At 41.3% G+C, this 27,634-nt stretch overlaps 1 protein-coding gene across 1 annotated transcript; it reads left to right on the forward strand.

Annotated features, from left to right (window-relative positions):
* The first annotated feature begins 221 nt into the window (after nt 1-221).
* Nucleotides 222-23,640, forward strand: LOC108108222 (G-protein coupled receptor dmsr-1). The gene is made up of 5 exons (XM_017216189.2): nt 222-270; nt 932-1,138; nt 16,530-16,752; nt 20,453-21,558; nt 21,675-23,640. Exons 3-5 carry the CDS (start codon nt 16,685-16,687, stop codon nt 21,938-21,940), a joined length of 1,440 nt encoding a protein of 479 aa, XP_017071678.1. The 5' UTR covers nt 222-270; nt 932-1,138; nt 16,530-16,684; the 3' UTR covers nt 21,941-23,640.
* Nucleotides 23,641-27,634: the final 3,994 nt, after the last annotated feature.

Raw genomic sequence — 27,634 nt, forward strand, 5'->3', positions numbered from 1 at the left:
GCAGCAGAAAATGACTTAAGAGAGCCGCTTCCGGCTTAAGAGAATTACTTTGCAGACTGTCATTGCGTTTGCCCACGCAAATTGACTTTGCCGAGTGTCTTTGCTTGTGGAATCCTTGGACACAATCCACAGAAAGCAGTTGGCAACGCAGCAGTTACTGACATCAGTTAACCGACCGAGACTGCGGATTCTGGCGCCGCCATTCGCGCACAGTCTTCATCGCCTCTCGGTGCCGTTCGCATCGTCGTCGCTTCGGTTCCTCCAGCTAAAGTATATATCCCCAGCCGAACCGAACCATCCTGAACTGAACTGCGGATTTGTTGACTGCCCTTGCACTCGTGTCAGTTGCGTTTTGCGATTCGTGCGCTGCGGCTGCGTTACTAGCTGAGTTTCAGTGATTTAATTAATTTAAACAAGTACAAAATATTTTCAAATAAAATAAATATTAAGTTATCTGATCTTAAACGACAAACTAAAAAAAGGATTTTCGAAAGTGAATAATTTTTTTAATATTTAAAAAACTTTCTTAAAAATAACAAAGTGCGTTGTGGATAAAAACAAGTCGATGGTTAACTTATAATTTTTAAAACTCTACTTTTAAATCTGAAAAGAAAACTTTTTTAAAAGTTAAAATGATCTTGAAATCAATCTTGTTTTCTAATTAGCAAAAGTAAAGTTAAAATAATTTGTAAATTTAAAAAAAAACGCAAATATTAAACATAAATAAATTATATTTTAAGGTTTTAAATTTATATTTCCTTTACCAAAGTAAACCTAAAACTTTAAATTGAAGTTTAAAGGCCAATTAACATTTTTCAAAACAAATTTAAAGTGAAATATTTAAGATAAAGCAGAGGCAACCCGTTGAACAAATTTTCAACCTAATTAACCTTTCTTAATCAAATAGTTAAATAATATTTTTTTGGAACAGCCCACAGAATCAGTGAAAAAGTTGTAAAATAAACAAGGTTCGATTCCATATTCATAAAAATGTAAATGAAACCAAAAACGAGAGCAACAACACTAAAGAGATTTTCCCAATGATAATGCATTAAGTGAAAGCAAATATTTGCGGAACAGCTGTTGAATAATTTGCATAAATCAACGCCGGAACAACACTTCGGGCTCTAGTTCTGCAGTAAGTGTCAACCCGTTTGAATTATTTGTTTGACCATAAATTACCCAACCTATGTGCGCAGTGCTATAAATATCGCCACCAACTGGCCACTCTCGTGTGCTTTTTATTTGTAAATAATTAAATGTTAAATTGGAAATTGGGATTGTAAATTGTTCGGAGAAGTAAAACCTGATCAAGAGGCACTCATAAATTGTGAGAAACTTAAAGCCACTCGAGGAACATTTCTACTCGAGTCGAAAGCTCTTCGACGTGAGAGCAATTGAACGCTTATCAAACAATTGCAGTTAAGTTGAAGCGCATTTTCTGCAGATTTTTGGGCAACTTATCCGGATCCGGCTTAATGGCAGTCTAGTCAATTGGCTTCCTTTTTCTCTGTCAATTTTTCAGGGGAAAATTTAATGGAGTGTTGTAGCGTTCCTCTGCTTAACACTTTGCTCTTTAAGTGGAAGTTGAGATTTTGACAAAAGAGGGCTGTCAAGGGTTCAAGTCCTTCGGCTCCTACGCAGCCCTCGTAGGAACCCTTCAAGGACTTCCTTCGGCCATCCCTTTGCCAGTCCATTGTCCCCGCCATCAAGTCCAAGTGAGTTCTCTATCAACGAAAGATAAAGAAAGCCAACAGAGCCGCACAAAAAGTGACTTTGTCCTGGTCCTGAAACAATGCAAACAATCACAAAATGGCACTAGGCAAATACAAGAGCTGACCGCTTGCACGTGACATCGGAAAACATAAAGGAAAATCAGAAAACGTACAAAAAATAAGTGCCAGCAATGGAAAAACAAAGCCCTAGGCAAACAAACTTCAATAGGCGAAAAATGTTTTAGCTTAGTTTGAATTGCAAAAGCATTGCTTTAGCACTTTTAGAAGATCTTTAATACAAAAAAAAACGATTTCCAGCTTATCTAAAACGAAATCCATTAGTCCTTTTAGTCTTAAAAACACGTTTCCTAATAACCAATACAGCCTAGAGATGAACAAAAATAAACCTTTTTGTCATTTTTTCTGCGAACGTTTTTGGATGAAACATAAAAACAAGCTTTTCCGCAAGATAAACAAAATGCGAATTTTCCAGAGAAGATTTGCGTATCAAAATATGTTTGCAAAGAAAAATATGTTTTTTAACAGGGCAGGAAAGAGCTTTTCACGTGCGCTCCCCTAGCCTACCAAAAACTAATCAAAAACAGAAAACAAAGTCATCTGTCAATTTGCTGAAAAAAAAAAACAAATAAAATTTAATTAAAGGTTTGCCATGACACTCAATATGTTAGACTCGCGGAAGACTTTCGGCAAACTTTCAGCTTTGGCTTACTTTCACTTCCTGCCGACGTAATGGGATAAGATTTTAATCAAAAATCAGTTACAAGTTTGCCAACTTTGTGGAAACTGCCTCGTCAAACTTGATAAGACGGCTTGGTACTTTTTCGGTCCGCAATTTCCTCTATAAATTATAAATTATATCCAGCTCAGCAGCGCTGTTTTTCGCCGCAGAGAGAAAATTGTCTGATTTGCATAACGCGGCGTATGCGTAATAATGATCCAAATCAAGTCTGACGATTTGCCTTATTGACTCTATATTACTTTATTTGCGCAGTCAAATTTTGTAGAGATTTTCCTCGGCTTTTCCGATTGAATTTCATTTATTTTCCCGTGTGTATGTGTGTGTAGGTGTTGTTGTTTTCGCTTTTGTTTTATGCACGCACAAATATTTCCTTTTCGGCTTTCATTTTTTTTGCGTGTTTGAGCTCGTAATTTGAGTTGATTTGTGATAAGGGGGCTGCTGATTTCGATTGTTTTCCCATCCCCTAGATGTTATTCTTTTTTTTTTCGATTTTCTCCCTTTTTTTGTCCTGAAGTTGACCTGCCTTGACATTGTTGTGGGTGTGCTGGCGCCTAGTTGTAGGCAATGCCTATTTTTTATGCTCGTTCGCCGTGATTGGAGGGGTGGTATTCCCGTTATGGGTTGCGCCTGGCCTCAGATCTGTATGAAAATGATATGCCAAAAATACCAAAACAAATCCCCCTCACGTAATGCCAATTACATTAAAATTACTTTCAGACTTGCCAGCGGGCCAAAGCGTTTAAGATGGCTAAGCCAATTGAAACATTACATTCTGTGCATGTTCCCATTAAATATTTCATAGCAAACAAATATTCCGATATTTCCCTCACGCTTCTTCTCCTTTGTTTAATAATTTCATGTTTCGCTGAAAGGAATTTCACCCAAACTTAAGGTCTTCGATGGGGTTACTTCTCGTGGAAAAACTTTATTTTTATTTCCTGACATCACAAGCAAATTGAAATAGCAAATCCCGAAAAAAGTCACATTGCAATACATATTAAGTTGATAAGTATCTTACTGCCAAAATATACGAGTAATGCCATGGCAACGGGGAAAACCATTCAGGAAAACTTGCCCTGCAACGGGTACTTTTCCAACCACGCAATTGCCTCGGGCCGCGTTCTGAAAAAAAAACACAGACATAGAAAAGTTGACTCCAGTTCGGACTTTCCAACCGACAATTTATTAACAACACCAAAAAAGAGTACAAACTTTTCCTAGCCAGACAACAAAAATTTTGACAAAAATGTTCGTGGCAAGCACTTGAGGCGCTTTACAACATCACCAACTCGACTGAACACACAAACAGAAAGCGAAATATTCGCGATTTAAGTTGGCATCATAAATTCAAAAAAGCCAACAAATACAACCAAAAGGACGACTCTTGCATAATTTATGAGCGCTCAAGAGAGGCGAATCTGCAAAGCGGCACTGGAAAATGCAAACAAAATCGTCAAAAAAACAGGGCAAAAAATGGCCTAACAAGATGCGAAAACTGTGATTATGATTTGCAACATTTGGCTTAAGCTCCGCCTATCGCAGCTGTAAGCTGCCACTAATTGTTGAATGCTGAAAATTGCAGAGCCAAAAAGTTGGCCAAGTGACAGGTTGGAATCAGTGCTGTTAGATTGAGTTTAATTTTGAGGTATCAAAGAAAAGGATTAAAGATCTGTAAATCCATAGAAGCATACCATTTTCAGAAATATATAAAATATAAATAAATTAAATAAATACTATCTCAAGCCTTGAGCATCTCTGGCAGCATTTGTTTGAGTAGAAAATAAAGGAAATGGACACCTTAATGAAGCTGCGTCATCAGGATCCGCAACATTTGGCAACAGCAAATGGCCATTAATGGGAAGGCGGGGATGTGTCCAATGAATTTAACAGTATGCCGAAATCATTTCGACCTGGCCTCATCACAGTTTCATGAGAGTCCGGCCAGAAGGTCCCGGGCGAGGAGCTCTAAGTGCTGCCATTAGTCGCCGTTGCTGCTGATTATAGGATATCCCCGGGACCAGGACGACGACATAAAGTGTCGTCGTAATAGTTGTCTTTATGACAGAATGAACCGCTGCCTGGCAGTGGGCCAAAAGCGCCAAAAGGGTTTTTCACTCCTCGATTTCCACGAATCCGCAGCTGGAGGCGCAAATAACAGCTTTTGGATGGCACTAGCAATAGCATAAATGTCACCACCGCCGCAGTGACCCAACACGTAAGCCGGGGCCATGGAATCCATTTAAATTACATTTCAATGTAGGGGCATTCTAACTACTTTCTTGCCAGGCACGTAATAGACAGCATTCTGGAACTGCAAACGCCTCTCTCATTTATTTATTGCCAAGCAATTGCAGCAATCAAATCGAAAGCCAAAGGACTATGCTATGCAGAGAACGAAAAATCAGTGGATAAGGAAATTCTTAACATATCTGAGAAAGAATAGAAGCAGAAGAAGTAATATTTTAGTAGATTTAGATCAATAATTTATGGCATTTCTTTTTATTTAAAGTTTCAAAACCAACTCTTAACCATTATTCTCAAGAACAAATGGCTTATTAAACATTCTTAAATCACTTAAATTTATGCTCTCTGCATAAGCAGTTCATTTTCCCCAGTTTACTGAGCTAAAAGTTATCCGAACAAAGGGGCTGGCTTCATGGGCTGGTGTGCGTGTGCCATTTGGCTTCGTGTCAGCCAAGTCAAGCAAACAAATCATGGTTACAACCCAGATCTGAGTAGGGGCTCTGGAGCGGTGGCGGCGGTCTTACAATAGCGCGAAAACGCATCGCCAACTGCCAGACACTTTGGCATAATTGGGTCATAAACTAGTCCAAGGATCCGGATCCGATCCATCGATGACGGCTGATGACCTTTTCGAGTGCGTGCTCCATTCCGATAAAGTGCAATCGGTTCGCTTGCCGGCGCATAATTAAGGAAATGTGCACGATATTCGCATATCAAAGGGATCCCAAGCACGCTTATCGCAGTCGCAAGAAATTGGTAAATAGGCTGGAAAACATGTGCCAAGTTGGTACCACTAATCAAAGGGGAAGTATTAAAGATGAATTAAATACATTTTATCAGGAAAATGAACCTCTTTAAAGGCAAATCGAGTTAAAGCTTATCCAAATTCTGTTTGGTTTCACTTACCCCTATTCGGGAATCGCTTTGACCTCGTGTCCATTACACTTTCCCAATTACAATAATCTGCTTTAATGATTGTTTTACCAATTCTATAAACAAACTTGGACTTGGCTCAAAGTTAATTGGCTTCACCACTCCTTCGAACTATTTTCCCTTCGTTCGGTATAATTAGCAAGCGAAATGAATCAATTTATGCCAGCTCTCACTTTTATGTGGCTACAATTTGGCTTTGGTAAATATTTACTTGTTTTTGTTTTGCCAAGAATTATGAAAGTTTGTCACGTTTATCGGCAGTAGTAAAATTGCGATTACTATAAATACAAAGTAATGCAGTATTTACTTTGTGGATTGATAGATAAGGCCAAGTCTAAGCATATATAGGGTGTCAGGTATTAGGAAATACTCATGAGTACATGAGGAAAAGTACACACAAGTAAGGCCCCAAAGGGTGAATGAACATTTTCTTGGACATATTTCCCCAACTACATTAAAACTTACGAGTAAATTTTCATCTCAGCTTTGTCAGCAAATCTCCTAAGTGCGAAAACATGTTTGTCTTTAAGCCTTTCGAACTTTCAGTCCCTGGCAATTTGTACAAGTTAATGGACACCCTGTGCCACTCACATCACTCACATAATTCAATTAGCCCGCTTCGTCCTTAATTACAACTACAAAAGCCGGGGCCAAAGGGCAAGGAGTCCTCTGCCCAGCGTGAGCCAACGGCACGCCCACTTCGAGTTCATTGTAATTTTCTGTGGTAAAATGCGTAAAATAATTAAAACAACATAAATAATGTTATTATCAACAAACGCAGAGAAGATAAATGTGGAATGGAGTTGGACGCAAGGGATGGGGGGGAAAGTCTCGGAAAAGAGCGGGAAATTCGACCACCCATTGTCCTTGCCTTGGGGCTAAGTAGATTTCAAATTATTCCATTAGTGTTGATGACATTTGGCGCTAGTCCTGCCAGTCCTGTTGATGATATGTGAAGAGAAGTGCTAATGCCTTCGTCCGTCTGTCTGGCGAAATTAGATGGGCAACTTAATTAAGCAAAAGTCCGGAGAGTCCAGGCTACCAAGCAACCAGGATCCAGGACTTGGATTCCCAGGGAAATATCATTCAATTTGTCACCCACTTTATCGCCCGGCGACGACATTCGATCCGATTTCCAGCTGAGTCAGACAAATAATCGCCCGAAACTAGATTTCATCGGGGGCTCAACTAAAAATTAAATGCAAATTGCATGCACGAACGCACCAGACTATGTGATTTATGCGTCTATATAATGCCAACGAAAAGAGCTCTGCAAATGGATACCCATCAATCAGAAACAAGGACCTAGGTGCCATAAGATCCGATGAGATGAGGCCAATTTTCAGGTGGAATGGGAGATTAATGACACAGGATCCTGCCACTGACAGTGTCATCATCGTGGCAAGTATTTATGTACCCTGGCCATGGCTTAATAAAACAGCATTTGTAACACAAATCTCTTTCAGTTTTCCCCCTGGCAGCCAGGGTAACAGTGTGTCCTCACATACTTTGACTTTCTGCCTTTTTCCTTTTATGGTTACATTTTGTCATAATTTGCTTTTTCGCCTGACAGCACAGATAAAAAGCTTTCCCAGCAATTGATTAAAGCTGCCAAAAAAGACAGCCGTAATTTCTTTAAAGTGGGAGGATAAATAAAGGACCCCGCCATGGATAATAAATTAACTATGGCCGACACGTAGGCACATAAACTTCGAACTGCTTTTCACTTTTCCACGTTTCCCTCTCGAAGAGTCCCGAATTTTGTCAAGTGGTCAGCAGAAAACACTCAAACCCTCTGAGGGATCATGCAAAATTAACATTCTAAAACCTCCCACAAGCAAGTGCACTGAGATAAATACTTATTTTTGAATGAAAATATTGTTGAGAAGTCTTAAAAGATCAAAATTCATGAAATAGTAAGGATGTTCCTTATTATTCTTATCACTTTTAAAATAAGCTTGCAATGCCATATGGAAAGGTGGTGCCATCTTTAAGGGCTTTCTTAAGCATCTTTCATTAAAATTTTCCCTATGATGATTCCTTTTCCGAATAAATATTATTCCACATTATTAAGACATGCAAATATTTCTCTCTGTACTAAAAGAAAAGCAGGCGCCCACTCACGCACTTGACCTTGCTGGCATTCATTCAGCGAACGACGAGGACGGTGGCTATGGCGATGGCGAGGGAGCCTGAGCCTGCTCAGCTATTTACAGCTGACTTGGCAGTATTTCTTTTTATTCCTGTGCAGCCGCAGGCAGCTGCAGGCTTTTAATTTTTTACAGCTGCTATTTAAAAAAAAAAAAAAGCGGGGGAAAATATGAGCCCGAAAAAAAAGGGCAACCAATCCAAAGTCCTCGTCTGGCTGCGCCATTATTCATATTTTGACAGCAGCCCATGGACGGGGCCCACGCGGCGTATGCGTTTTATTTGCTTTCATGATGAACTTTCTGCATATTTTACGTAGGCCAAATATTTTCCCAGAGCCTACTTTCACCCCCAACCCCCAAGCCTACGAAAACGAGCAGCTAATGCGCGTGAAAATACTTGGCAGCCGGCCTGAGCTGTTAGCTTGATCTTTTTGTTTGGTGTAAAGAGTAAAACTTGGATTGTGGGTTTGTTGATTCAGGCCAGAAGGGAAACACAAATAACACGACTTGGGGACTCTGCGATTCAGTCATATTTCATGGGTTAAGGTTACCCAGGAAGCCAAAAGGAATGAGTCCGGGCTATGGGCGGATTCCTTCGTATTGACACCCATAATTTCCTGTATAAAATGAGATATTTAATGAACTGTTGCTTTTTTTAGATTTAAAGGAATCACATTTTTTAAATTGATTTCCAGGACTGAGAGCAGTAAGTAAGGAGAAAGAATATTTTCCATAAAATCTGTCAAGTTTTCGTCACATAATTTTGAGGAATAAGTACTCCGCCTAAGAACCAATCTTCTTGTAAAAACTTTTCCAGCATCACCCCATTAGAAATGCTTATAATTACAGTCTTGGAAACTCGTTCTTTTATTAAAGTCATCAAAAGTTGAAACTTTCCTTTGCATTCCATTAAATCTGTCAAGATTAGGCTCGCGTGAATATAAATCTTACCTTGTCCTTTAACCACTTCAATTTCAAACTCAACTTTATAGACTTGGCTTTTGAAACCTTGAGTGATTCGAATTGAAAGGCAGAAAACTTATAGAAAAGAAATTCCTATTTAGATTTATGTCTTGACCCTTGGCCTGAACTCCCTGTCTGCTGCCAACCACTCAAATGTCAAGCATGCCCCCAGGCAGCTGACACACAACGGTTGCCCCAAAAAGGAGGTTGAATCTTAAAGTTTAACCGAAAAATTGTAGTTGAGACAAACAACCGCAAACATCTGCGTGGGGGGAAAACATTTGCATACCGAGAATAAGGACATGTGTTTGTGCCTGGAATTGATAAGGCCTGCGGCAGGAGACCCACAACTTTTGTCGTCCTGCCAAAGGACTTGGTGTTGCATAATTTAGGGTGCCATCATCGGCAGGAACAATGGGGCGAACTCAACTAACATTGATTTAAGCAGAACTGTCATAAATTTGAATATAAATAAATAAAATGGTGTCGGGCCCATAAATAAATATGACAAACACCTTGGCAATCTCAGGTGTGTTTAAGTCAGTCGAAATGCACTTGTAGGCCAAAATGTTTATTAAATGAGTCGTTTAAGGTTAATTTTGCATAATTTATGTGCGAATGGGTCGAAAAATGTGGGACATAAATAAGGATTCTGGGTATAAGATACCCTTTCACTGATAACCCATTCTAATTTTGATTTTTTCTTAGTTATGATTAATGAATTAGGCTTAATACCTTTACTAATTCCCCTTTAAGTTTGCCTTTAAACTAAAGTTGATTGCCTTCGGTCATGAAACATTCTTAATTATTCAACGAACAGATCTGGCAATGAGTTACGACCGTAGATAGTCGGAGTCGTAATGCCACTTTAAGTATGGCCTTCATCTTGTATCGGCCTCGGACTTGGCCCTAATTTTATTTGCTTTGGTCATGGCAATTACATTGCTGGACATATTCCATTTCGTGTTGTCTATTTTTGTGTTGGCCAAATGAAATTAACACAGCATCAACTGAGACCAGGACCGAATCGAGGGAGAAGGACCAACCGCTAGTCGGGAAACATACACACATGAAAATGAGATGCCATTAAGGGGGCGGGAAAAGAGGGCGGTCACAACGTCGCAGCAGGCGGTGAAATATCAATGGCGGAACAGCGGGAGATGCTGGTAGAAGCCCGTCTTCCATGCCTGCTACTTATGCGTGCAGCCCACACGCACACAACGGCCCCTGGGGTACACATACAAAGAGAGAGAGAGGTACACAGCACAAAAAAGAGGTACACTTAAAGAAATTAGTAACTAGAAGGATGATGATTACATGGGTACATGGGAAAACTTTCGTAAAATCTTTCTCACAGTGCTGCCATCTACATATCAAGACCATATATATGCGGATTCCTTCATTCGCTGGGCTGTCAGAGCTCCGCGCTCCTCATTCATATCCATTCTGGGGGAGAAAATGCAATCAAATTACTTTGATGTTTCCATTAATGTCGTTTACTTTAACGCTGAGCAACAGCAGCAGCAGCAGCGGCAGCATCAGCATCAGCATCAGCGGCATCAGTAGAACCACAACTGAGCTGGAATGATAATGTGGGAATCATCTGTTTTGCAGTTTGCTCCTCGGAATGCCTCATTTGATGTCTCTGTTTGCGCTGCTTGTCCCGTTTGTCCTGTTTGCTCCTACCAGTCTCCCAGAGTTTCCAAGTTGTTGTTGCAAATCAGAGCACAATGCCCTGCCTGGCATTTTTATTGAGCCCGATGAACGTCTCGGAGGACCCAAAGGCCCCCAAGGCTCTCGACAAGCAATTCATTTGAGTTATTATCCCGGTATCAATGGCTGCTCCCCAGGAAACCTTCTGCAGTTGGTGCGAGGCGTTCTTAAAGTAGATTTTAAGTGCTCAGTATGTGTGTGTGTGTGTGTGTGTTGGTTGTTCCCTTGATTTTCCTTGGAAAAATCCCTGCAGCAGCGCTGTGTAAAGTGTCATTTCCGTTTTGGTTTTATGACATTTCCCGTCGCCATTATCTGCACTTTGCGCCCAGGCAAACCATTTTTATTTTACAATTTCCATTGTTTGCCGAGGAAGAGAAAACGCATTTCCTGTCCTAAAGCTTTGTGGCAAAATGCAAACAATTTGGGCCATCGGAAGTGCAAGACGTTGGCTAAACGTGGCTTAAACACACCCAGCCCAGTGATTACTTTAATAACCGAACTTTCCAGTACGCGAAAACAAACAAATGAAAGTTGGATTTTTTTTCAATTATTCTGTCAACTGGCCATTTGCCTAAGCAAATTTACACTTCTCGAGATCAAATTTTTAATTACTCTTTGCCGTTCGCTATTTACATAATTTCATTTCGCGTTCACACCTTCGCCCTGACCTTGCCCCACCTTTTCAGTGGGTGGCTAGCTCTGACTGCTAGCTCTGTTAGCCCTGTCAAGGTTCCAGTGCGCCCCAATGCCTCGCTTTAATGATAGACGACGACCTCTCCAGAACTCGGCTCTTCAGGCAACCCAGTCAAGCAGTGCCATTCAACAAAATGGCTAAGCAAATAGGGCGGGTGGACAGGCATTCCGAAAGGGGGCGCGGCCTGGTCCCAACCAGCCATGCACTTGACAAGCTGGCCAATTGTTATTGTCCTGGCCGAAAGGCGGCCAACGGCAACAGCTGCTTATTATTGTACAGAGAAGGCCAAATTGGTGGCACTTGCGAACATAACTGGTCCTCCACTGTCGAGATTTTACATTTGAATTTTTAAGTAATTTACTAAGTTAAGAGAAGATTTAAATGTTAAGTAATAGAACCAAGAACAGAGACATTCGATTTTTAATGCTATTATTCTACCCGCGACTGTTTAACACATTATCAGCGCACAAAATCCAAGTTCAGGGCAGGTAATTTTTACTGCTGGGAACACGTGGTTCACGCTTGATTTGTGCTTATTGAAATGGGTGTTCACTTAGTTAATAACTTGGCTGGCAGGACCATGAAATAGATAGGCAATTACCAAAACCAAATTGCTGACAATCAAAGGTCCATTCTGTGCCTCGTTGCCACCTTCGTCACCATCAGCTTCGGCACTTTGCCACTCAATTAAGGGGAGCATTGTTTCAAGTTGCTAAAGTGAAACTAAACACACAAGCACACACTTGCAGTGTCCCCCCCCGAAACTATTTGCACATGTTCGAAAGTTTTGGGCAACAAATTGCTGGTCTGCCAGCCAACACGTTTCAATTTGGCCCGAAATATGCATCACATTCTGGGCGAGATATCTCTTTGAGGTTCGTTTCATCTGGCTGCTTGAAATGCCAACAAACCGAGTCTGTGTCCAAACATTAGAGGGCTGAGTGCGATATGAACTCATGTGTAATTGCATTGATAAGCTTACTTTTGTTTTGGGGTTAGTGGTTGGCTGGCCAAAACAATGGAATTAATTACACGAAGCTGGCTTAAAATTCAACTCTGCCAAATCCTAAGGTAAGCAGCTTAGCCACTCTAGCCAGCTTACCATTTGATGTGATTAATACGACCATTGTCTATTTATACGACGGAACCGCATGATCTGCCTACTCGAGTCTAAGTCGCATTTATAGAACAATTGATTCCCCGTAGACAGAATTCAATTTCGTCTGCGAATTTGCCTGCTTTGCATACTTAAAACTCTTTGAGACCAAAATTAGCCCCGAAGCTTACCCAGCCCTAGGTGTCTCCCATTTTTTTGCCAAGACGCCCGCCCAGCTTGTTGTTTCTGCCGAATTACTCGTTCAGACATGACTACATGACGTATGCTTGATACACAAATTCCAGTCAACAGGCGACAGAGCTGAAATAAAGCCAGAATACAGTCGAATTTCTGTGGAATTTTCTTCTGCGGAGGCGAGCAATTTGCCAAACGAACAATGACAACTGGATGACATTTGAATTATGCCTGCGCAGCGTGTGTATTACAAGGTCGTGGTTTTGTGGGTGGCCCGCCACCTGTGCGTATGGGTAACGTGCTGAAATTATGGCAACGAGCCTTGCATGTCGTCTAATTACATCGACAAAAACTGATTTTCTTTCTTTTGGGCGAAAACTTTCTCGAGAACAAGTGGTAAAAGAAAAACACGGAGTGTAGCGAAACAAAACTTTGACAGGATATTTGTAGGGAAGTCAGACTGACTGACATCCTGACACAAATATTTACAGATTGTAACTGTATTTATGCTCGTACTACCACGCAGGACCACCATTCCACTCCTCGGGCTAGACATGCTGTTTTTTCAGGCTGCTGTCGTGACTGGCAACTTGCGTCCATGTGGGCGTGGCATCAAGTCATCGTCGTGACAAACGGCAGCAGCAGCCCTCCAGCGGTTGGGTTACAGAGTTCGCCGGGGAATCCCCTTTCCCCCCAACCCCAAAAACATCCGGCAAAAGTGCAAATTGAAAGAGTCTCAAGGAGGGTGGCAGGTCTGTCATAAAGCTTAGGTCTGCAGTTGAAGAAAATGTGATTCAAGTTTGGCTTTAGATTTGTGGAAAACTAATTAAAATCTGTTTAACTAGTACTAGCATATCCTTGAAAAATAAGCATACTTTCTTCTTCTTTTTAAGAATATCAAAAATTATATAAAGCCAGTGCGTAATGGTATTATCACACTGTAAAATCAAACGATGATGCTGAGAATTTCCCTGTCCTCATACCCCATGCGACCTTGGCTATTATCCTTTCGTCGACGCACTTGAGATCCTGTTGATGACACACACGCTGCATACACTCAAAAGCAGCGCGCACTAATGGCATACTATAATTCTAATCTTTTTGTTTTCCCCTTGCATCCTCTTCCGAGTTCTCGAGAGTTTGCCCTCATTAAATTCCTGGTCATCTTTGAGACTGACTTTAAGGTTTACTTTGCCAAATTGTTGGTGGGTAAGCATTCCTTCCACTTGGCTGGCGAAAGCACTTATCTTAAATTTGATCAACTCGAAGAACAACTCCAGCTGTCCATCTTCACATGACGAGGGGCTGGGGCATGGGGGATGACTTCTGGTTATTTCCCCTCTCGATATTTTGCACTTCCTGTTTTCCTTTTTGGCTAACCATTTAGAAAACAATTTAAAATAATGCCACTGCAGAAAAGCAAAGCAAACAAGAAGCGAATAACAAGTTTGCTTACGTGAAAAAGAAGGAAAATGCAAATAAAAGAGCGTAAAACAAACAGCAGGCGAAGGAAAAGTAAACAGGGTAGCAAAACAATCAATCAATAATCAATATGTAGTAAATATTATTTTGAGCAGCGGTGAATAGCAAAACTCGATGCTGGCTTGTAGCAGAAAGAGGATTTCCCGCAGCTTGAATTTCATTTTGCTGCGATTGCTGGCCATTTTCCGGGTCCCCTGCTACTTTACGTGTATGTTCTCTTCAACGGGAATATCTGCTGTCTGATGTTGCCTGCTCCTTCTGCAGCGATTTGTGGCACGAATCTGTGCAATATGGGCGTGACATAACTGGTTTATCAGACGAGGGGCTACGCCACCATGCCCACAGGACCACACAACCACACGGACCATCGAACATCCATCCCTCTTGCCGGGCGGAAATCAGTTTTGATTTCAATTTCTCTCTTTCACCTTTTACCCACATGATGGCCTTATTTACGCTCTCATTGTTGGTCCCCAACTCATCGGACCGTGTCCAAAATGAAAATGTTATTCAGGCCTGCCATTAGATTGCTTTTCATGGACGAAATTAAGTTCGGAAAGTAAATATGTGCTGCACTTAGAAAAAGAAGATATTAAATGAGAAATTTGCCTCTAAATAAGAGTCCTTACAAGAGTCCTTTTGTTTTACTTTATATGAAGATCTTATGATGTTTTCAGAAAATTATTCTTTCCTTAGCCATAATTCTCTTACAAATTGCAGGACCATATTTTCCCTCCAGGGAAAAGCCCTTGAGGTTCTCTGAGGTCCATCGCCATTCGCTGCACTCCTTTCCCTTCCCGTGTAATCTGTTAAGCTGTCAGACTTTGTCTGTAGCAACCACAAATGGCAATGGCATATTATTCTTCGCTATTGTTTGCAAAAATTATAGCATACATCTGCGGGCAACCGGCAGCTGTCATTCATTAATCATTTCATTTGTCACCTCACGAGGACACACTCAACCACATCGACACATCCAGAGCCACACACTGGTGATAAACAGAGCAATCATCCGGCCGTATATGGCCACTATATATTCGCAATTAATACAAAATTATTTCCGCTGGGCAGCAGCAGTTTGTATCGAATAAACCATGAGGATTGCGTGGCATAGTCTTGCATAACGGCGCTCATCAAGCGGCAATTAATTTATATAATCGAATTATGGCCCGGCACGATTTTAATTAATATTTCTTAGCCATTTGTATTGTGTCATAATAATGGGAACAACAATTACATCAGTCAAACGGAGCGAATCATCAATCAATTAATTTCAGCGCCATTTGATGTGGCCAAACTTGGCCAGAAGGGCGGCTGAATAAATTCAATTCCTGCCACTTGAGTACTTCATTTGCCCGGATAAATTAACCTTTGGTTCATTTACAAGCAGCCAAAAAAAAATAGCACAAGAATAATGCAAAGAAAATGGAAATTTGCAAATCAAATTACTAAGCTTCCTACACATTAGCTGCTCGTTCTCCGTAAATTTCCGCCGCTTTGCCACCGCATTTCCCCCTCCAGTATCTGCGTCTGTGTTGCCGTCTATGCATATTTAAGCAGTCTGCTGGCTTTGCGGTTTCTGTGCCTCATGGAACGTGTTAATTGCAGCCACATTGACCCCCTCTCGGCCGCTTTTCCAGTGCTTTCACAATGCTTTTCCACTGCCAACTGCAGCTGCCTAACAAATGCAATTAAAATCTTTGCGCAAAGAAATTGTTGCAGCAGGCACGCAGGAGTAGTTTTTCGAGGGAAACCAGGAGGAGGCGACAGATAACATATTGCCCACGTCCGAGAGGAACGGCATGGACAAGGCGAACTAAAAAGATTCGCTTGAAAAAGAATGTGGAAAATAAATGAATAAATGGCATTTATCTCGGGCCACGCTCCAGCCATACAAATCTAATTTAGACCGCGGGATGGCTACACATATTTTATATTCCCCACTCGGATGCTGTTCGTCTTGATCTCGTTCAGCTTTCTTTATGAACCTAGCCCTGGGTTGAGTTAGTTTATTCATGGGTCAGCTGGAGTACGTTTCTTGGGGTTTCCTAAGGGCTGAGTTCAGAACTTGGTGAGAAAAATAAGTAAATTAAAATATCTAGCAGTAGAAAATAAGTTGAATTTAGAAGTATTTTTCGAAAATCTCTCACGCTTAATCCACATTATTCATTTCCTCTTAAATATCTTCTGAGACTAGCAAACTAGTCGTGGCTTGAACATCCTTATTTATCCCCGCCTTAAGTGCACTTTTTCACACTGCTAATTAAGTTGCAAGGCAGCTTTCTCAGCAGGCGTTGCACGGAGTGGATAGAAGGAAAATCCACACGATTTTCCAACACGGACTCAAACTATATATATATTTCGCCAGCCATTTGCTAATCGGCTTAGGGCAGCCACTACGCGGCCAGAACAACAATAACAACGAGAATATCCTGTGCATCATGCAATATTTAATCACATTAGTTGATGGGGTAACGGCCGTATACGCAACAATTTACAACTCGCATTAATTATACGTCATGTTGGACAATAGACCCTCTAACTTCTACACTCTCTCACTCTCTCTTTGTCTATCTATTTGCAGGAGCTGCCCGATGATAATTAATTATTAATGCATCTGCTGGGAGGGCTTTACACGGCTGTCCTTGGCAGCAAAGCCAGTTGCAACAGTGAGTGACAGCCAGCAATCACAAAAGACCAGCGGCAGTTGCAACAGTTGCTGCAGTTGCAATAGCAACAATGGCCAGTGGCAACAATGAAACTGCGCCGCTCTACTGCGGCAGCGGCATGGATAATTTCCACACAAGGTAAGCGACTTTCCCCAATGTCACGGACAAGGCCAAAGGGGCTTCTCCCCCAGACAAGGCGATATGGCAATGTGCCGACAACAAAAACATCGCCATTAGCCTCGGGGCAAGGGAATCGTTCAGAAATCGATTATCGCCCCCATTTCGGTTTCGGGGGTAGCTTCAATTTTGATGTGCCATACAATTTTCTCGGGCGATTAAACGAAGAAGCAGAAAAAAACAACACAGAAAAACAGATTTGTCAACAGCAAGGTCAACAATTGATGGCCCAAATCAATTTAATTGACCATTTCCAATAGGCCATCCAAGTGCCCATCTGCTGCACCCATAAAAAGTGAATCCTGCCTGCGGATATTTATATATTCGTTGCATGCCAAAAGCTCGTAAAAGCCGAAGATGATGATTAAAAGCCGTCCTAAAATCCTTATGGCGGTGCCGGAAATTCAATTTCTATCATTTACGCCGAGTCACCATTGTTCAAGTTTCATAAATGTAAGCGATATTTGATAGTTAAGCCAATTGGCTAATAAATTGATTAATTTATCATGATTAGGCTTGGATTGAGGTGACGATGCAGGTTTTTGTAGAAGCAAAGCTTTGTCTTTCCACTGGAGTCTCAAATGTTATATACAGTAAATAATTTATACGATTTGTGATTCATTCTTTTATGATTTTAGAAACCACATTAATAAAATCAGTTCATTTAATCAAACGCGTAATAAATGTAAAAGTGTTGACTAAAAACTGCCACTAAAATCCATCCCTATAAATATTCATAAATTTCTTCATATTAAGCTGACCTGATAGATGGCCTATAAAAATATTTCCTAGTTTATAATGCCATTTGATCTTTTCTTACCATCATAAATAAAGAATATTACCAAATCACCGCATAAATCATTGATGATCATTAATTTGCCATGATTAAGATGTGCTCTGAGTGAACTGCGAATTATTCATTCTGCAGATGCAAAGACGGCCACCCTGGGGTAGCTGAGTCCAAACCAACTTACCCTCCGCCAATGGCCAGGGCTTTTAGTTTTAATTAGAGCCAGTCTGGGCGGAGTTAATGGCCACAAAGTGGCTGGCCACGGCATCTCAGAATGCTATCCCACCTCGGTTTAATTAAAGGTAGAAGCTGGTTGCTGGTAGCTGGTAGCTGGTAGCTGGAGTTTGAAAGATGACTGTATGGCAATTAGATGTGTAGCCAAACACTTGGCCATTTACTTTTGTGTCAAAGACGTGCCAAATTGCCAGCGAAGGCGACACTTGACGCTGTCACGCCCCAGACAGACAAAACCGCCCAAAAACCACCCACTCAGTCGTCTCCAGGCGCCACTCAAGCGGCAAAGGAACACCAGCCAGCACATCGGAACACCAGAGTCTAAGCCAAAGAAAAAAAAAATACAATTCAAACGCCAATGTGTCACACTCTGGCACATCGAACAACCCTTCCCTCTGACGGCAACGTGACGTATACGCAATATAAATGGCAAAGCGAAAAAGGCCCCGAAAAGCTGAGGAAAAACCGCAACAAAACACGCACAAAACAAGCAATTAACATAAATAATAAAGAACGCACAAAGGCGGTTCTTGGTTGCCGGAGAGAAAAGCCAGCTCAGAAAATAAATAAATAAAAGTAAAAAACCGAAAACCCCAAAAACCGAAGACCCGAAAAATGTGTAAAATTGCTTCTGGAAAATATTTAATTTTCCAAATGCGTTGTCGCTTTTTGCGGCCGTGTATTCCCCAAACAAATAAAACAAATACGCACACATCGTCTGACGTTTCACGTTAAAGGCTTCTCATGCTGATGGACAGGATACAGAAATAAAGGAAAAATAAACAGGATGTGAGGTGTGTCTACGTGCCCGAAAACAGCGAAATTGAAACGCTTTCCGAATGGAGGCGACACTTTTCGTTGGCACAACCCTCGTCTTTTTGGCCAACTCCTGGGGAATTTACAACTCCATTCATCAAACTCACAAAACTTTGGCTGCAACACATTCTTGGGTTCGTTGTCGCCGGATTTTACCTTGGCCAAAATCCAGACTCCCAACCTTCGCTGAGTCTAATTTATGGCCTTTGATAATCCATGTTGATGAATGGCGGCAACGACAACAACGTCGACGACATGAATGAAGTCCTGGAATTGTTTTCGCCCAGAACATAGAGAGGGTGGCCGGAGGGTACTAGCTCAAAGTTATTGGCCCAGAAATCAGGCATAGTCAGCTGTCGAAATGAACCCCAAAAACCGACCAGAATAGGCAAAACAAACTGAGCTACACTGCAAAAATGCATATCATTATGAAGCCATTGTTGAATATGTTTTCCCGAAAAGAGTAAAATCTATGTCTTACATTAATTATCTTATAAAACCCTTTGAGGGTTGAATTACTGGCTTAGTCTAATCATTAATCAACATTCTGGGATTAGTCATTGTAAAACCCTTTTTATTCCTGTGTACTGCTGGACAACATAAGCTTAGAATGAAATCCCTACGAAGGGCATAACTACAAAATCGAAAGTTTCATGCCAAGTTGGGCATAGTTTTTCTTCTCTAGCTACCAAAAATAATAGAGACATTTTCCACACCCCCAGCAGTTGATTGCATGGCCGGTGAAAAGTTTTGTTGGCAAACAAATTAATACGAACTGGCAAGCATTTTCCGGCACAAAAAGCGCTCATCTATGGATTTCGGAATGGAAATTCTGGGCGGATTGCATAAGACCTCCTGCAGTCTAAGCCCAAGGCGACACGACTAGAAAGTTGCCCACAAATTTGGCTTAGATTCTTCAATAAAAGTGTCATTCGGCTGGGAATCCTCTTTTTTGTTCTCGGTGAATGGGGAATATCGTACAAAAGCAATAAAAAACTTAACTAAAGTCCTGACACCGACAGGATAGCAGCAGGACGCACACGTGTCACTCCATTTGCAGCTTGGAGTTTATTAAACATTTCGTTTTCACGCCACTCAACCGCAGAGCTGCATCCTGCAGGCGTTAAAGTGTCATGTTTGTGAGTCCCGCCTCGCATATCCCCATATAAATTTTCAGCTAAGTCTAATTTGTTGGCTGCAAGTTGCACAAAAGGGTTTTCACCCCCTAAAAACAGGGCCAAAATGCCAAAAGGCAAAGACCAAACGAAAGCGTTGAGAGCTCCTTCGGTTTCTCCCGTGCCAAATTCCCCAAAACTTTGGCTAGAAATTTGAATCCTTCGCCCTGGTTTCCCTTCACTTTTCTTCTTTTTTTTGGGCTCAAAGCGCTCGACGAAAACTAAACAAATGCTGGTAAAATGTTTATCCCAGTTGGGGCGGCAGCATGGGCGTGGCTGGCTTAAGCCCTGGGCCCTAGTGAGTTTATTGCCTCAACTGCTGCGAATGCCTCTGTTTGCCAGGCCAACGGAAATGGCTTTTGGATGGTTTTATTGCCTGCTTTGGCTAAGGCAGAGCCAGCTACGAGTGGAAGTAACAAATTGGTTAAGGCTAACTAGAGCATAATAACCGAAACATAATTTGCCAAATGCCTACCACTCACTCACTCTATTGCAAAATGTGTCTTTATTACACTTCAGAGACGAGTAGCACTGCTTTGCTGTAACCTAAGAACCTTCTTTATGATGAGGGAAGTCCATTGGGTTCTTTTCTCATTTTTGTAGTTGAAGTTTAATTTAAATTTAAATTATCTCTTCTTTTTTCCAGCTATAAAAACATGCATGGCTACGTTTCGCTGGTGGTCTGCATCCTGGGAACCATTGCGAATACTTTGAACATCATCGTGCTTACCCGACGGGAGATGCGCTCCCCCACGAATGCCATACTCACGGGTCTGGCGGTGGCCGATTTGGCAGTTATGCTGGAATATATACCCTATACCATACACGACTACATCCTGACGGACAGCTTGCCGCGGGAGGAGAAGCTCAGCTATAGTTGGGCCTGTTTCATCAAGTTCCATTCGATTTTCGCCCAGGTTCTGCATACCATATCGATATGGCTAACAGTTACCTTGGCCGTTTGGCGTTATATAGCAGTGGGTTATCCGCAAAAGAATCGGGTCTGGTGTGGAATGAGAACCACTATAATAACGATAACCACGGCTTATGTAGTGTGTGTCTTGGTGGTATCTCCCTCTCTCTATTTGATCACAGCTATCACAGAGCACTTGGATCAGTTGGACGCCAATGGCAAGGTCATCAGTTCTATTCCCATGACCCAGTATGTAATTGACTATCGTAATGAGATGCTGAGTGCCAAGGCAGCTGCCCTGAATGCCACGCCCCCAAGTAGTTCTCCAGTGAATGAAACTCTGTGGTTGAATGTGAGTTCCTTGATAACGTCGACGACCACGGCTGCACCACCCACTCCATCGCCAGTGGTGCGGAATGTCACGGTTTACAGGCTGTACCACAGTGACTTGGCCCTGCACAATGCATCCCTGCAGAATGCCACATTTCTCATATACAGCGTGGTGATCAAGTTAATACCCTGTATTGCACTTACCATACTTTCGGTTAGATTGATCCTGGCCTTGTTAGAGGCCAAGCGGCGGCGGAAGAAGCTCACCAGTAAGCCCGTAGCTCCGGCTGCCAGTAATGGGACCAAGTCGGTTATCAATGGTAAGGCAGCTGATAGACCCAGGAAGAATAGTAAGACTCTGGAGAAGGAGAAGCAGACGGATCGTACCACTCGGATGCTGCTGGCCGTGCTGCTCCTCTTTCTGATCACCGAGTTTCCACAGGGGATTATGGGCCTGCTGAATGCCGTGCTCGGAGATGTCTTCTATCTGCAGTGCTACCTAAGACTGAGTGAGTAATTTGATTAAAATTTTCATTTTTAAATAATTCCCTAGCATTTTACATAACAGCCCGGCCCTTTTCGAGTCAAATTTAAATCTTTACCTCTTATTTAACCCTCCTCCCAGGTGACCTCATGGATATTCTGGCCCTGATCAACTCCAGTATCAACTTCATTCTCTACTGCTCGATGAGCAAACAATTCCGGACCACGTTCACGCTGCTGTTTCGTCCCAAATTCCTGGACAAATGGCTGCCGGTGGCGCCGGACGAGATGGCAGCTGCTCGAGCAGAGCGCTCGGCTGTGGCACCTGCGCTGGAAAAAGGACGACAGCAGCCCCAGGTGGTGATGGCAACCACGACGACCAACATCACACAGGTGACGAATCTGTAGCATAGGAGGAGTCGTGGTCGCCGAACCCTGCTCAGCCGCCTGCTGAGTGTCCTGAAGCGCAGGCGAAGGGAGTCCTCCAACGGCGGGGGAGTAGACGGTGGAGCTCCTGTGTCCGGAAACGGTGCTGTGGAGCCTGAGGCAGATCCCGTGGCACTGCAGTTCCAGGCCATTGTTGTGGTCGTTGACAAAGTGACCGGGGCCACGGATCACCAGCTCTACACCGCTGAAGAGGCTCGCATTGTGACGTAGTTACTCTGATAATATGCATAGTTATCCTTGTAAAAAGCAAACTAGTTGTGTAAGGACCCCGGTTAAACACGAGTTATTTGCATACTTTGGTGAGAAATCGTTAAGCCCGAATGGTAATAATAATAAAACGCTGGCTCATCACTCATACGCACCACTGGTTTTTGCTATGCTCCTCCCCTTTTCACACTCAAGTGGGAACTATAAAAATGCGCTGCATAAATTCGCGCATATAACTTACAGTTGAGATCAAAATAATAGTAATATTTAATGGTTTCAAAGATGCATAAAAATGTTTACACTTTTTCTTGTTTTTTACCAAAAATTTATTTATATTTTGATCTTTAAATCGAATTGATTACATTTAAGGTTTTCTCACTTATATTTCCTTGAACGCTACTGTATAGAATTCCGAAAAAATCAAATAAAATATGGTAAGCCCTTGCAGTTCTCCCACGCGAGGTTGATCCCATGCATTTTCAAGTTGATTTCATCCCCATAAGTATGCAATGCACGTGCTCACTCAGAACTACGAATTTTTGGCAACGATTTAAACCGAATATTTGCAAAATCTTGTACATACACACTATATATACACACACACACATTTATGTCCGTATGTTTAGTAATGGCAATTAGGTTAAATTGAAGGCCAGGAAAGTCCTAGGAATATTTTTGTAGCCTAAGTTTGATGCAGCCATTGGATAAACACAAGGCAGTTGCAGTGAAGTGCGTTAGTTAAGTCAAATATTTTGTGAATACTTTTGAAAGGAAATCGGATTTGGGCTGTGAATGAAATTATAATTTTCCTTGAACTCATTTGGGAATCCACTCACGTTCCATGGGTCAACTGAATTTCATGGAAATATTATTTGCCAGCAGTCACTGCAGCTGACCGAATAATCCAATGAAACAATGCATAAATATTTGCCAGTTTTTCCTCTCCCTTGGGAAAACTGTAATTGAAATCGCTTAAGCCCCTCGACAAATGACAAATGGCCAGCGAACGCATAAATTATGATGATTGAAGTATTTGCAATTGAGCCCCGACAAATATTTTCAATCTCGTTAATAATGAACACGCATAAATCATCAGCACACGAGCCTAAAATAAGTACATGTGAATACACGGAGTAAATGTAATTATTTGTTGCTTTTACAACGATTAAATTAGCCCAAACTAAATTGGAATTAAATCTAAAATATATTTAATTATATTATAAAGTTGCCACTTTGCTTACTGAAAGTAAGCATAAATAATAGATTAATTGTTGTTTGTTATACCAATATCTAAATTGACGGATAAGTGTGATTTAAGCTACTCAATTGTCGAGTCGAGTGCCGCGAAAAAAGGTTTATTAGAGCGTAATTAAGTTTTTATATAGCTAAACAAAATGTTAAAGTCGAATTGAAAAGCTCACTGATTGGTATTTAACTTTAAGCAAGGCCCAAACACATAATAAAATTGAATTAAATCTAACAAAGTTGTTTCATTACAAGCACGAACATAATTTTTAAACAATTTATGCAAGTTTTTCAATTATTTTTAATATAGGCCAATCAAATGACCCAACGAACTCCTCTTTCGGGCATATTTTAGCAAAGTTTAATTTGCATTAGCCAGAAAATACGGCCAACCGCAGGGAAAAGTTCGCCCAAATATATTGAGGGAAAAGGGAATCCAAAACAATAAGCATGAGAAATGGGCCACAAAAGTTTATGGCCCAAACGAGTGGGGCAAGGGGAAGGAAGTTCAGCCAAAAGATGAGAAATGTTGGCTGCCAACTTTTTCCCTAGTTCCGAGTAGTTGTGAAAAATAAAAGATTACTTCAGATTGCACTGGCGCTGATAAGCCATAGAAATGGTTGTCTAAAAGACAAGTTAATTGCGGTCAAGACTCGGGACTTGGCTTAAACTTAGCGGACAGAGTTCAGCCAGAAGAAAACCCTTTAACTTTTCCTTTAAACTTAAGAAGATAATCATCTTTTAAGGCCCCTCATTATCTGTTAGTATCGCGCAACCCTACCTGATTTCCGCCCTTTTCCTCATTGAATTATTAAGCCTTTTAAAGGTTGTTCTCCTTTTAATCTGTTAATTAACTCAATTGACGCCTACCTGGGCCTACTTTCACCCAATTACAAGCCCACACCTTCGGGTTATTCCTTTTGCCCGCCAATAAGTTTACAATTTTGTAATTAATGCCCCATTCTGACAGCTACAATTGGCTACGCTTTTATTACAGCCATTGTTAATTTCGGCGTGCTCAATTAAATATGAATTCGCAACTTGGCCTTTGAATAACCAAGATCGCCGCTTTTTTGGCCGGGCCATAAAATGCAGCAGTGCGGGACCAGCTTGCGGCACTCATAAACACATTTTATCGACGGCAGTTAGGCATGGAAAAAAATGGCCAAACTTTGGCCATTATTGGAACGTGCTGCGACTGGGAAAAGAACGGCCTACGATTGCAGGCATAGAGCCGTGCAACATGCACAGGAAGAAAACGTAAGGTGTTGAGTTAGTATAACTTTTTAATATTAGAAATATCTTAAAAATGAATATCCATTATTTAAGTAACTCCTCTTTTGATACTTTCTTACTTTCTAACTTATCTTATGATAGTAATCTTTATTTTTCGAAGTGTACAAACTCTTTGAACGAAAAAAAGCTTTAAGGAAAGCCCCAGCTGCTGAAGCAATGTCTTTAATTGCCCTTGAATTCTTTATAAAATGACATGCTAATTTAATATAGGTTGTTTTCATATATTCACCTGTTGAGTATACGCACCGTGGGCTTGACAACTTCTTACAGTCCTGCTGCTGCTTCAAACTTTCCATATGAAAAATTGATTGAAAAACTTTGGCCATAGCACACACAGCTCCTTTTCAAAGGGCTGGGACCTTGAATTCACTCTCATCCAGGTTAGCTGCACTTGGGTGTTGAGTGGTGAAAGGAAATTCCAGTTAGTTATCCAACGGGAAGGCAACACAATGCCATGGCAACAGTGAGCTGGCTCTCCCTTTTTGGGAGGTGGCATATGCCATCTTCAGTTTCCATTCTCCACTCTCTCCACTTCTCCACTTGAATGTTGGCCAAAAGGCAGCTGGCCTGCTGCATAATTTGCATAATGGGTTTGACTACAATTAGCTGGCAGCTGGCAGCTGCTCCTGCCACTGACATGACTTCAAATGGCCCGAGCATCGAGTCCCATTGTGGTCTTAATCGGAGCAGTCAAGGCTCTATAGATAGTGGCGAAGATTGAAGATCTTTCCTAAAGTGGAACTTTTGATCAAAAGAACTTCACTTTTACTTAATTACTAAGGAAAGATTCCTTCACGAATGTACCAGTTTAATATAAAATAAATTTTCCTTATTGTTTTTATATGATTTTCATATTTAAGCTGAAACGTTTTCATGAACCTGAAACTGTACTTTTTGCGCTTTTAAATTAATTATGAACTTATGGCTTATGCAACCGCCCATAGTTGGCAGCACTGAACCGCACAGCCATGAACTTGATTCATCTGTGCCCAAGGGGCTGACAGCAGCAGTCGTCCTGGAATATTGCATCATTGCAACATCCTGCCAGCCGGATTCGGTTCACTCGAAATGGGAAATATGAGCGAAAACCCCCGTACGAAACCGTCGTGTCTTTCAAGGCCTTTAACCCTTTTGAGGGGTACTCCGCATAAATACCTGGCATCGTTGCCCCTAATTGCAGGCGCTTTAAAATACTTTTGGCAGCCAGGGGAGCGTGCCACTTAACCGACGTTGGAGGATTGTGTACTTTCAGCAGTCACTGTTGCCAGTTTGGACGACCCTTTCTTCCCCTGAACCCTCCCCTCCCCGTCTGCAGCTGCAGCGTACAGCTAGTGCGCATCTAATGAGGCTCATTAACGTAATTACGTGATGTTGGCAATAACTGGCGAAAATCCTTCCCTCTTGATTACCACGACGATGAGGGATTGTGTGCTCACACACTTCATTGCCCGCCTCGTGTATGTATAATCTGTCTGAGGCCAAAAGCAGTTTGTTTATTAATAATATCTGCAGAGGCGGAATTCAAATGCAAAGTTATCCAAACGAATGGCCCCGGATTAGCAACTAATTTATGAAGGGCCTTTCGGGAATCATTTGTTGTTAGAAATGTTCAAAGGAAGGAAACTGCTAATGTATTAGGCACTCTGCTAAATGTACTTCTTTATCTTTATCGTAATAAAACAAGTTGGATGAAAGTAAAACATACTTTTTGGATATTAAGTTAACATTTAAGTGGAAATCAGTAAGACCCTTACAAGAGTCGATTATATCCCACCAGCTTCAAACCCACTGCAAACTTTTTCCAACCAGACAAATCACTCAGCCGAGAATAATTTGTCAAATGCACTTTGCAGTGAATCACAAACCCAAACTCAAAGGTACTTATCAGACTTACACATGACTCCCAGACTCCTGTAGAGCCGATTAAATCGAGGAATAGGAGCCACAGCAATTAATCTAATGGCAGACGTAGGAGACCTGAGCCTAATGCACTCCTTAATAATTCAGGTGGAAATCAGCTTAATGTTCTAGTCTGCCGGCCATTTCGCAGAAAATTGAAAATAACAAACTTAGGGATGTATATTCAATCTTTGTCAAAATATTGCAACGGGACAGCAGCTGTCCTAAGACCCTGTCTGTCTGGAAACTCAGCTTACATATAATTGCTTTTTTTTCGAACAGCCAACGATTTCTCAAAGAAAATGTCGAGTTTTCCATGTAACTGTCAATTGTCAGAGAATGTAGTTGGTGGGATTTCCTTTCGGTCAGCAGATTTGTGTCTCCAGATTAAACGCCATGCTCCAGCGCCTTGAAATCTCCCATGAGGCATTAGTTTGAAAATTTATAGCCTTTGAGGTCTCTTTTAGAGTTTCAAAATGTCATTTGGAAGAGATATATATATATTCCACATTTCCAAGAGGTTTACTCAGAAGCAAGTCGCTTCTTTTTATAGAAATAAAAGAAATACATTTTCCATTTCCTAGAGAAAGCTTAGATCCTTTTCTCGCTAAACAAAATCTGTTAAATATATGACTTGAAACGAACAAACTTGACAAAATAAATAAATAAATATACAATTTCCTTTGACAACTCAAAAGTCGTTGTGGAAATTGGGAAGTCAACAATGGCTTCTCATAAATCAATATACATTTGCTCATAAATAAATTCCTTTTATTATGATGTTTACCATTGCTATTGTTTTGCTTTCTTTTCCAATGATAATATTCTTATTTCACAAATAGAAAACTGACAAATCTGACTTACTGATTATGACTATGTCTACAGAAATCAGAAAGCTGAATTTTATGGCACGGAAAATGGTTTACCGCCTCTACCAGAAATGGTATCTACAGAAATTTTTATTGGATTTCGGATAAAAATGCGATTGATTGAACATTAAAGTTAATT

The sequence above is a fragment of the Drosophila eugracilis genome, unplaced genomic scaffold (genome assembly GCF_018153835.1).
Source record: "Drosophila eugracilis isolate 14026-0451.02 unplaced genomic scaffold, ASM1815383v1 contig_2088, whole genome shotgun sequence".
Taxonomy (NCBI): Eukaryota; Metazoa; Arthropoda; class Insecta; order Diptera; family Drosophilidae; genus Drosophila; species Drosophila eugracilis.

Excerpts from the sequence above, each read along its gene's own strand:
- LOC108108222 (XM_017216189.2), top strand. The coding sequence starts at position 16,685 with ATGGCCAGTGGCAACAATGAAACTGCGCCGCTCTACTGCGGCAGCGGC. Across the intron at positions 16,753-20,452 it reads ATGGATAATTTCCACACAAG|CTATAAAAACATGCATGGCT; the intron begins GTAAGCGACTTT and ends TCTTTTTTCCAG. Across the intron at positions 21,559-21,674 it reads GCAGTGCTACCTAAGACTGA|GTGACCTCATGGATATTCTG; the intron begins GTGAGTAATTTG and ends CCCTCCTCCCAG.